Here is a 12,958-nt window from a genome sequence, read left to right as displayed (position 1 = left end):
TCGTCGTTCTTACACATATGGTCGTTTGACTGTTGAGACATGACTGTACTACGCCGTAAGTAATGGTGAATGGCGCGAGGTGAGGAAAGGTTCTTATACAGCTGGAAGCGAACTGGGGAGTCGCTCGTGGCTTTTAAAATGGAGAGCGACTGTCTAGCAAACTACCGGTCGGACACGGCCGAACGGATCACGTGGTACTGGTTTTGAAACCGTAAGGTACGGTATAGGTCAATCTAGAGGTTACGGGGTCGTGGATAATGCGACGTTTGTCGTGCTACCGCTGCTGGAGAAGACAAGTTATATGCCATCGTTGTTTGCAATGTACAAAGCATTCTTTTGGGAGAGATGAGTGGTCCTGAAAAGGACCGTTGGGTGGTGTGAGGTGGACTCACAGGTGTAGTGTGCACTGACACTGGTGAATTGTCATCCTTTGCCTGATATGACGCTTACTATCGTGCGTCAAACATCGCATGTATGTGTCCTTCAGGATGGTACCACAATATACACACTGAAATCTACCATTATAATCTATAGTCCCGTTTGCATACACGGGGAGACACCTTTGGTGACATTGCCATGCAGGACACGCTGATGATGCTTGAGATGATGATGGTGGCAATGGTGCTGATGCTTCCACCGACATCAGCTCTAAATCCCAGTTCTCTTCCGCGTTGGCAGCAATGACTCCACTCTTGCCCCTTGAGAATAATTCTGCCTCCCAGTCTTCCGTCCTATCGGTTGTAACACAGCCCCTGTCCCCTCCCCACCATATAGCAGGGCTCAGCCATTCAAAGGACATAACGTCATCACCCCGTGTGCGAGCATGGCGTTGTTGAAGTATGATGAGAGTTAATACAAATTTACTAATGTGTCCTTGTTTGTGACGTCATAAAGGGGAGAGAGGTCCTCTCGGAGGAGTCATGGCTGTTGTGAGGTCATGAATTGCATACCGATGTTACAGCTGTCTCTCACACCTCTAGATTTTTGTATTTCAATACGTACTTTCTTAATCAATACCATTCAATCCTTATCTAATTTAAACAGATTTCGAAACGTTCGACATTCATGTTGTACATTTTCTGCAGATGTTTCTACAGTAAAGGACGGGAGAAAGTATAACCCCTACCAAAGGTATGACACAGTGCCCCAAACATAGAACAATTCGTTCCAGAAGTATGACAAATCCTCCTAAAAGTGTAACTTTAGCCTCGTACAATTCTCACAGATTTTACTACTTAAATGACGGGAGAATGTATAACCATGCCCAAAGTATGACATTAGTGATTGTCTTGTGGTGAGATATCGCAATTTCTTTCCACAGAGCGTTTGAGACTGTGTGGCTAGTGACTCGCTCTGTGTGTTATCACTATTTCTAACCACATAACCAAGCCTCGATAGGGTATATGACCATCGGCTGGTGACATAATGATTTGCTCGATGTAGTATGTCAATTTTCTCATCACTTAACCTGTCCACGATAGACTACATGGTCAACGGTTAGTGTCATAGTGGATGGCACGATGTAGTATTGCATTTTTTTCTCATGGCTTAACCCGACCACAATAGACTATACGGCCAAAGGATGGTGTCATAGTGGATCGTACGATCTAGTATGACAGTTTCTCATCACTTAACCTGTCCACGATAGACTATATGGCCAACGGCTAGTGTTATATTGAACCACACGATTTAGTATGTCAGTTTTCTCATCACTTAATCCGTCCACGATAGACTAGCTGACGACCTTCGTGTCTTCTATCAGCAACGTCACTACCCTGACTGACTGACCTCCCAGATATGTTAATCTCGAAGTCAGTTAGAGCTCGACAGCCGGAGAGTGAGGTTGCCAAAATTTTCGAGTGTCCACTCACTACGGCAAAGATGTCTCAGTACTACGATACCCTTAAACACCAGAAGGATGGAGAAAGGGGTCAATTGTCCGATTGCTATGAGGATGATACTGACGCGAGGAAGCAGCCAGTGACTTTATCGGACTATGTATACGAAGACAGTGTATCGTTGGATGGTAAATATCATCTTCAACGTGGGCACTACACCTGTGGGAAACAACCATCGGTAGTGCACAGAAAGCTGCTGGTCGATTTAAGTCAGAACTACTGCCACGAAACGATGTTATGTAGCTACGACAGGATGGGTACTTTTAAGGACTGGTCCGAACAGCTGGTTCAGAAGGGTAGACAGCTAGCCCGGAGAGGGTTTTATTATACCAGTGTTTCGGACAAAGTCGCGTGTGCCTGGTGTGGATTACGATTGTGGAAATGGTGTGCCGAGGATGACATTGACTTTGAACATCACAGGTTTAGCCCATCGTGCTCATTCCTGAAAATTACTTGCCCCGTCAGGTTTGATACTGACATGAGAAATGCTTTGTGAACTGAGAGCTGAATTGTGAGTAAAAATATAATCTAAGCATATTTACGAATAAAATTTGTGAAATGTTGTTTACTTGCCTCTGTTGTGTTTTATAAAAAAGTGTTGACGATGTCTACCTCGTGGGTATATTTTTGGGGGTGGTTTAAACAATGAAGAATACGGTGCTCGTGCGATCTTATATTGTAGAGTGCTTTACATAGACAGTATGACATTCCCTAGCCTTCTTCAAACCAGATATTTAATGGCACGCTAATGGTGCATTTATGAGGTAAAAATGCGTGCGAGAGCAATTGAGATTATTTTTAGTTTGACGGACGCACTCGGATTCTTATGGCCGCCATTTGTGTGTGATGTCACAGGGATGGTCAGCTCATGACCGTCTCCGTGACGTCTGACGTCAGTGTAGTAGCATATTTTTGAGGTTGCGTCACAACCAGTGACGTCAGAAACCTTTGTTTGTAGGTCATGACGTCACGAGACCTATCGTCGTGACGTCATAGGTGTATAACGTCAGTGTGGCTGCATATTTTCGAGGTTGCGTCACGTTACGTCACCTCGGAAATGTGCGGTCACCTTACTACTAGAGTTACTTCCCTTGAGCACGTTAAAACCTTAAACATAAAGGGTTCAAATCCCGTTTCGTCACGATTTTGATTCTTGATCTATCAGCACCAAACTCGTGGTTTTACTAACGTGATGAACGTCAGAGAACTACTTCACTTGGAGCCTTCCTCCCACATTAAGCCGGCATGTATTTAACTGCGTCGTTGAGTCCAGCTCACTCACTCATAGAGGCTCTTGTGATCACAGAAGTTTCTGTGACATCTTTCCTACAAGCTTAGAGTTCACGTTGCTCGTGATAATGCCATTTCTTACCTGGACAATGTGCACCACTGTCAATAAGTTTAACTTAGGCATAGCAGGAATACTGTAAAATGCAGCTTTGATACCAACTCACAAAATCAGTTTTCCGTCCATAAAGGATCTTGCGATCACTATATGTTACTGCTATATCTATACTATCGACAAAAATAAGGGAACTAAGAAATTGAATGCAGCAAACGTAGAGCTGAACGGGTGCGTTACCGTAGCATTGCACCCGAACGCAACATCCAATGACATTGAAATTCCACATGATGCATTACCAACACGTGATGCACGTACACACAGAAGTAAACCTCTGTAAACGTATTGGATAACTCACAATCACTAATGCAAGAGAGTTGAACACATGCTGAAAAATGCCTCCGAGGCAGTATGTCAATGAACAAACAAAATGGAGAATTGTGGGGATGATATAGGGGGGGACATCACTGTGTCAAGTTGCCCGAATGTTGGGTAAATCAAAAAGTGTAATTATACGCCTGTGGGACAAGTACTATGAAACAGGTGGGGTTGCAATGAGACCTGGGCGTGGCAGACCAAAATCAACGACACCACGACAGGTTCGTCTCATTACATTAATGGCCCTACGCGGTAGATTCAAGTCAGCACCTGCCATCAATAGGGAATTCCGTACACTCACTGGGTGACGAATTTCACACTCAACCGTTAAAAACCGGCTCTACCAAGCACGTCTGAAAGCAAGGCGGCCTTTCAAGGGTGTTATCCTTACAGCTCACCATAGGAGCCAAAGATTGGCATGGGCTAGGCAGCACCAGGAACGGGCTTTGCTCCATTGGCGTTACACCATGTTCTCAGATGAGTCAAGGTTTTTGGCGCCGTAGCGGTGAGCGGTATGCCAGAGCGGTACTTATTGACCATGATCGATATATGGGTGGTAGTGTCATGGTGTGGGGCGAGGTTACACATGACAGGCGATCAGATCTGGTCATCGTTAATGGATCCTTGACTGGTCAGCGATACGTTGACGAAAGTTTGCGTCCTGTCGTGGCTCAGCTGGCTAGAATCACCGGCAGGAATTTTGAATTCCAAGATGATAATGCCAGACCACATCGGGCCCAAATTGTCACAGCTTATCTCCGACGAGAGGGCATACAGACATTGGACTGGCCCTCTAAGTGCCCAGACCTGTCCCCAATTGAACATCTATGGGACATTCTCGGTGGAAGGGTGTATGCCAGGGACCCCGCAACCGTCAACCTGGCCCAGTTTGGTGCAGCTCTTCAGGTGGAATGGCGGGCAATACCACGGGCAACCATCTGGAAATTAATCAACAGTATGCCATCAAGGTGTCGTGAATGTGTTGCCCAACATGGCGGACACACGAGATATTGAACTTTACGCCCACATTTGAATTAGTGGACATTCAGAGCAATTTCACATTCACTGTCATTTCATCAGTTCCCTTATTTTTGGTCGGTAGTATATGTTGCGAGTCTGAAATTTACGCTGTTCAAGATATGAAGATGTGTTACTCTTGCCAGTGTGCAGCGCCATCAGTAACTGTGACCTGGAGACATGCAACAGCAGCAGCAACCAGGTGTGTAGTCGCTGTGAGGGGGTCGTGCTGAACCAGACAGGATACATGGCATATGTGGCGTCTTCTGATAGAAGATCATGCATACGTGAGTTGCAATTGGTGAAAAACGAGTCAACAATATATCCCCCAGTTACATTAATGCATGTTGTTAGGTTCCTACTGATATTATCACAGTTAATCGAGTTATGAATAAAACAACATACAAGCAAACCCTAAGAATTTTCAATCTAAACATATTACTTCTTCTATTCCCTGGTCTTTTATTACTGAAATGGGTTTTATTGATCCATCTATTTGTATGGTATCCTTCGACTCTATCTATGGGTATGTCAAATAAAACAAAATCGTTTCTAGTCAAAAGCCAGGAAGTGGACATCGGTTTTACGTATATTGTTTCTTATTACAACAGATCATGTCGAAGTAAGACTGACTGACTGCCTGAGTTTGGTTTTACGCCGCTTTTAGCAATATTCCAGCAACATCACGGCAGGGGACACCAGAAATGGGCTTTACACATTGTACCCATGTGGGGATTCGAACCCGGGTCTTCGGTGTGACGAGCCAACGCTTTAACCACTAGGCTACCCCACCGCCCCTGTCGAAGTAAGAATATGCCTTGCCGTCAACGAACAATACAGATTTAGATACTTAACCGACCATGCTGTGAAGCCAGATCCCACATTTGTGTCTACAGAGGCGTGTTCGTGGCGGAGTGACAGCACCCGGTGTTATCCCGGAACCTGCAGGAACGAGTACGCCAGTAACTGTGCCTGCTCCAGCGGCTTCACAGGGAAACATTGTCAGACAAGTGAGTTGACGCTACCTGGGAATACAAGTAGCAAACAACAAACACGTAAAGCTTCTTTTTCATGCATGCTTACCTTTTCTCGAAGACCTTGTGCCATCATTGATTTTCGGTGATTCATTCATTATATACTTTTCAGCGCTATATGTTGCTTCAGGATTCTTTGAATCTGTTTCTATGGATGATCGGCATTGGCCTTTCACTGGCGTTGATTTTCCATATTTAAGTAGTTCCCTTCAGCGAAATGGACACCGTATGAATAGAAACCTTTGACCTGGAAATGTCAACGAAATTGTAAATCTTTTGTACTGTCGTTTATAGTATTTTTTCGTATATTTTGTACATTCGTCTTTTGTTTATACATTACAAGTATGTTACAGTAACAATGAAGCCCACAATAAATTCCAACCTCCTGAGACTGACCGCCAGCAACGGTGACACGACAGAGGCTCCTCCCGACATCAACAGTGGTTCATCTCAGTCCACCAGCTGGTCAAACATCAACTCTCCATCCAGAATGTACTACAAGTTTACGGCAAAATACAAAATGGTACCTCCATCCAGACATGCCTTCATTGAAAACTTCCGTGTTGGAATTGTCAGTGGTTCTGCTACATTCAAACTCATGAGAGGTATGTCGAATATCAGAGGGCACAGTATGCATAATGTGACATTTTGCTGCATACATTGGAATGTTGGAATGGATACCTAACGTGTCAGGTATTATATTGTAAAGTTTATCTGGCTTTACAGCGGTATATACGGTGGGGAATTCATAATCAAATACCCTTTCCACATTCAAGTCGACTGTTCAATTCCGACTATATCACGGGCATGCATTTATGTATCAGCATCAAACAGCGATAATACCATGTGTTGGCGAGAACATAACCTGAATCACCTAACTGATGAACTCGTGCTTCTTGTTTCATCATTGTTCACTCACCTGACTGCGTTGTTGTAGGTGCAGGTGTTGTCTCCACTAAGGTCTATAACTGTGGAGGAGCCAGCCGAAGCAGCCCGGACACAGACCTGTACACCTGTGAAGGAAACTCATCAGGGACGTCTGTGCTACCTCTACCCTTCCAACACAGAGATGTGTGAGTAGTGATGAGGGGCTAGCTACGATACAGGCACCGTGCGTTATTTTGAATGTTTTCATCTTTCAGCTGGGAATCTGAATGTCAGATATAAACGAAATAAAACCAAAAATATGAATAGTCCAAACGAATAATTGTATATATAAATCCACTATCAATATGATCATATGTACACTCGGTATGTTGACAAGTTAAGTGACCACTGCTGTGTACAGTTTAAGTTAGTCGACAGAACGTTGATGAACTACAGTGCAACTGTTTCTCAATTGATATAAGTTTCACCATTAGTAGAATTCTGTAAATATTTTGACATTATTATTTTCAGTATCGAATTCACTTATTCAGCAAGTAATGGAGGGTATGTGGAGGTCCGGGACAAGGAGAGTAAGACACTAGCGACCTACTACTACAACGGTGCCACACAGACCCACACCTTTACTGTGTCCATAGACCTGGTGGATCCCTATCACTGTACTGGTACTACTGCCTGTGTTGGCAGCATGCTGACTGTTCCCGATGTTATCAAGACTGTGAGTTTATGACTACAGTTATATTTCACATTCACACCCGATGTTAACTGTATACAGGAAGAATGAATCTGTGACTTGTTTCAGCCCACAGTGAACCTCCGCTGGAGTGGCTGGTCAGATACTGATGCAGGAGTCGACCACTTTGTGAGGGACGTGTATGAACTCCACGCTGTTGGGGATGTACTCAGAGTTAAGCATCGTGTTAAGACTACAGCGTTGACAAGCTCAACGGTGAGGAATTGTGGTTCCAATATTTACATCAATACAAATTATGGTTGATCATTTGCAGTCTCGTGAATATAGTAAGCGCTATGTGAATGCATGCGCGTGTGTTTGTGTGTGTATACATGTGCGTGCGCACGTGTGTGTGTTGCCTTCACAAATAAGAAGAAAAAATAAGTACTACTAAATGATCCAGCTACAAAACATCTGAACTGACACGAACATGACACTTGAACTAACAAGGACATTAATTCCATTGACAATCGAACTGTCACGGTGTGTAGTCACGTGTACAGTTTACAGAATTATGTATTGTTAAAACTTTATAAATGTACATATTTCAGACCACCAACAGCTACACACTGACTGAGGCGGGCGTGTACTCTGTTGTCCTATCTGCCTATGACAAGGGAGGTAATCACAGAAGTGCTAGAAGAATAGTGATATATGATGGTACTTCGACTGTAACAACACAAGCAAATACATCTCTCCGTGTGACAACAGCATCATCAGCAGCATCATCAGAGTGGCAAACTACGTCATCATCAGTGACAGTAGACTGGGCCAACAGATACATCAACACAGTCCACCACAACAACAAGTGGCTCCACGGCGTGGCTTCTCTTGGTGACATCAATTCGGACTATGACGATAAGGAGGGTGACAGAAGTGTGGCTGCCATCAACAATGTTCAAGGTTGGCACAATTTAGCAGCTTGTGTATATAGAACATACACATGTTCTGGAATCTAATATATAATGACACATTTATCACAAGATAACAACAATTCATCATTGGTGTATACACACTTATTCAACGAAGCAACTAATAATGGCAATATAGAACCATTCATAATCGTTTTGTTTGTTAACTTTTAACCCTGAAATCCCAAGCATCTCCCTCTTCTGATAAATAAGTATGGTCATGTATGTTCAACAGGTGTAACACGATTCTTGTCGTCATACAAAGTCGACCACCAAGGAGGATCGTCCATCACCAGTCCACCAGCTGATAACCTGTTCACCAGTCAAGGTCTGAATCAGTCACAGACCATAACACCCTCACTAGTGGACGGGGACACTGTACGCTTCTGGATACGAGCCTATGACATCAGACGGGAATTCCTTGAAGAACATGTGACAGTCCACATCGACACATCACCCCCAGTCATAGAGAACCTTTGGCTAACCAGAGGAGACCGACTCAACATCAGTGTACATGGAGCAGAGGAGCTCTCCGAAATGACGCAAGTCCTTGTTTTTATATGGCGTTTATTACTTTATTATTGTAATTCAGCAGCATTATTGTTAGTTCATTTCTAGATTCACTTTAAGAATTTGGATAAATAAATATTTTGACTAAGTAAATAAACATGTCATGAGATGTATTTTTCCCTTCGTCCATCTTTACCAAAGTACTTCCGAAATGACGCAAGTCTTTTGTTTGCTTATGGTGTTCATTGATAGATAATTATACATAAATAGTATTATTTTTTGTTCGTTTTTAGATACCCTTTAACAAACATTTGAGACTTATATCGGGGACATGACCTGTATTTTACCAGAGTACTACTCAAAACAGTGGACTTCCTTGATCACGGTTAAATGTCCGAGACAACGGTCTGATGTGATGAATTGTCAAACCTTGTTATGCAATTTCAGAATGGAGTGGATTGCATACGATGAGCACAGTGGCTTGGAGACGGTGTCATGGCGTATTGTAGATAAATACCAGGGTTTAGATATCGTGCATGGAGTTCAGGACGTCACGGCTCAAGGGGAAAGACGTGTAAGTAGTTTTGAGTTTTATGTATGCCATAGTTGTACTTCTTGCGGTAATGAAACATGCGCTTTACTCCATTACTTCTCTTGTTAAACACACTTTATCACATATTTGACAATGGAGGTTGGTCAGACATCATCAATAATATTAATGACAATATGCCTCAAAAGCTAATTGTATTGTTAAAAATATCTGGTATGTAAATAACACAGAGTATTGCTGACTGCAAGAGCGCCAACGCTGATGCCCCAAGGGGAGCTAACTGTTACTGTACGCCAGCCAAAGGCTGCTACCATCGTCACTTCCAAGTAAAGCCCATCGTAGTAGACAGCAGTCTCCAACATGGAGGAATATTCAGCAACAAAAGCAGGGGATCACATGACTCTGACTACTACCTAGAGGTCAATGTGACAAACCACGCCAAGCTTACAACAAAGATGGAGTTTAAAGTAAGTGAAACTTTCGTATGATTGATGGAAATCTCTTCTATGCGTTGAATACAAGTATATATGATTTCCTTTTGATCAATATACACATGATCTGTTTCCTAACATGCTGTTCCACGATCTTGTCCAGGTGACAATTGATACAAGCCCCCTCATCCTGGCGTTGTTCAAGATGGTCAATTTAGGGAACCCGGAAGTGGACTACCAGCAGCATCTCCAACTCTACAGCCACTGGGACGGATTTTTTGACAAAGAGAGCGGAGTCAAATTTTACCAATATAAATTTGGACCTCACTGTCTCTCAGCAAATGAATTTGGAGTTAATAAATCTTCATTTGAGGTAAATATAGAACGTCAGCGTTAAAGAATACACAGTTTTGACTATCCTTGAAACAAATTCTGTTTGCTGTAAAGGGGAAACTGGCTGTGTGAGTCACGTGAATGGATCACTGAAAATCAGTGATGACACCATGTTCACGGCTAAGCATCTCCTGCCCTACAAGTATCATACTCCATTCACAACAGTTGCCTAAAACTGGAAGTATTTTCGCAGTACCCCTGCCATGCGACGACTACCTGAAAACAAACCAGACAATCATGTGATCGATGAATTGGAAAATTTGGTGAATGTAGATAATATGGAAGTACGATGTGTGCGTGCATGGGTGGTGCGTGCATGCGTGCGTGTGTGTGTGTTTCTGTACCGGAGATATGATGAAATGATGTTGTTGTTTTTCTCTTGTAAAAATCACACATATCTGTCTAAATATTTCGGATCATTCACTCATCACATGCAGGTCACGGAAACCTATTCCACATCCGCCTCCTGGACAGCGCCCTCTGTCGGCAAGTATCACGTGACAGTGGTGGCCTTCAACCGAGCACTGGAAGCATCTGACCCAGTGTGTTCTGACGGAGTGACTGTAGACACAACACCACCCAGTGTCAGTGAGGTGGCAGTGAGAGACTCCAGGGTGATGGAGGGGCTGGTCAAGTCATCAGATAATACTGTGTGGTTCATCGACGCCCACAGGAGACGTACCCGGGTGGTCAATCCAGATGGCAGTTGCAGGTACAACAGTTTAGTGAAAAGTGTATGCGTTTCTTTTGTATTTTTTTTCTAATTCTGTGATACGTGACTGTCCTGTGTGACGGTCATACTTCCAGTATTATTGGAAGTACTTAATTATGGTTCTCATTTTCACATGATACCACGAAAGATGAAATCCGGTCGGAGGTTTAAAAACTTAATTGTAATTGTGCCTGAATAATTACCAGGACACATCATGCTGATACCAGAAGGATAACAACTGGATATGCAACAGGTGACTGTTGGGCCATATTAAAAATTAGCATTGTGTCTGATTGAATATTTTCTGACATTTTTCTGGATTTATGTTCGGGGCTGATGTCATCGGCAATTGACATTGTCTTATTTAGAGGAAGGAACATTGTCGTCTTTTTAATTCTTGAACGACAATTTATCCTGAATGATTTGCGTTTTGATGTTACATCTGAACTCAAGGCTACGCACATGTTCTTATAAGACAATCCTACTTTCCCCCGATATGAACGCAATTTATGTTATATTCACGATGTGAACGTCGACGTCATGATTAGCCGACTTTGGTCTCATGCGCACAACCAGTTCAAGTTTGTCTCATCAACATCAAATTCTATCTGTAATTAAATAGTCATTTGGTAACGAGGATAACTCGAAACCTATTTATCGTTAAACAGTGTCCTCATTATAAGCAATCAGTAGCTCACAAGCAACATTAATATCGTTTCCTATACTCCAGTATAAAGTATACAGTTAGGCATCACACAGATATATCATGTAACTGTCTCCAGTTCCAAGGCCACGCCAGTAGGTGATAAGAGACTGTCCCTGTTTCCAATACATCGGTACAACAATGGAAGTGGGATGCAACTTGGGATCAATCCTGAGTGTGAATCTTTACCAGCATTGCCTGTCAGCTTCACCAACTTACTCTATGTCTACAGGGAACACCTCGTGAGTACCTTATCTAATGAAGATAGCAATGAAGTACCAACATGTACACCCCTTGTGTATATTTTATTACTCATTATTTGTGAAACTTACGAATGTTTTCTCCAGCTTATCATATCAGTATTTGATTATCTGTGTCAAGTAACAACGTTTTTATCCGTATCTCAGTTCAGTTTTTGATCATGTGTCGTCTATTTATAAACTGTACACTGCTTTCAGTAAAGTGTTTGATTGTTTCCCAGCTCTTCGTAAACTGGACTGGCAGTGACTCTGAGAGTGGTATCTATGACTACGAGCTGGGGCTGATGTCAGATCCTTCTGGTGAAGCAGCTCCAGATATCCTGCCCTACACGTCCACTCATCATCATCCTCAGTATCAGGGCTACCATCCCCCGTCTCAGTGAGGGGCAACAGTTCTACATCGCCATCAAGGCCATCAACAAAGCTGGCATCTCAACTGTCAGAGTAAGGGCACAAAAGAGAATCACGTTGTATGTTTATGAAGAATATATGCATCAATTTCTTTGGACTGATGACTCTTTGCGTAAACACACGTATATGAACGAAATGACCAGATGTAACTGTTTTCATTAAAGGTTGTTGGACCTGTCACCGTGTATACACGATACCCTGCATTTACTGGATCAGTGACAGTGACGCTGAGACACAACTATTTGATTGCACGTTGGCCAGAGACAGCATTCGCAGACATTGGGTATCTAAAATATGAAGCTGCAGTAGGTATGTGCAGTCGTTATCGCTCTAATATCCTTCATCTTATTTCAAATGCCTATGAACCTGCCATTACACACACGTTATGTTCGTCAGGAACTAAGGACGGCAAGTCGACAATAATGCCCTTCACGACGCTGCAGTCAGGAGGAGGTTGTACACTGACGTCGCCACCCACGTGTACAGCTGTCGCCCTCACAGACCTCCACTGGGACCTCCATCACAGCCACACCTACTTTGTGTCAGTCAGAGTCACCAACATAGTAGGACTGTCTACAGTGGCAGTGTCTGAACCCTACGTCCATGACGTCATGCCGCCGTTACGTGGTGTAGTAGAAGACGTTATTCCAGCTGGAGAAGAATCCTTGTTCACAATACCGGTATGTGTATCTTTAATGTTATTAATCACGTATTCGGCAAACGAACGCGAATGTGTGTTTGAATATCATATCACGAAAAAAACAGGTTCACACAATTTTATGCTAGTGAT

The 12,958-nt window shown here is 43.1% G+C and overlaps 1 protein-coding gene and 1 long non-coding RNA gene across 2 annotated transcripts in view; both read left to right on the top strand.

The window, feature by feature from the left end:
- The window catches only part of LOC124288739, a 101,603-nt gene that overhangs the window by 19,736 nt on the left and 68,909 nt on the right, over positions 1–12,958 (top strand). Inside the window, 1 exon segment of the mRNA XM_046725268.1 lies at positions 4,782–4,922. Within this exon segment, the coding sequence (XP_046581224.1) occupies positions 4,782–4,922 (141 nt within the window).
- On the top strand, positions 153–2,461 carry LOC124288737. Its single transcript, XR_006901508.1, has 2 exons — positions 153–1,336; positions 1,510–2,461. It is a non-coding gene; the product is annotated as an uncharacterized LOC124288737 (long non-coding RNA).

Source organism: Haliotis rubra, unplaced genomic scaffold, assembly GCF_003918875.1.
Source record: "Haliotis rubra isolate DU_JTF1 unplaced genomic scaffold, ASM391887v1 Scf423, whole genome shotgun sequence".
Lineage (NCBI taxonomy): Eukaryota > Metazoa > Mollusca > Gastropoda > Lepetellida > Haliotidae > Haliotis > Haliotis rubra.
This window is presented reverse-complemented; position numbering and strand designations above follow the sequence as displayed.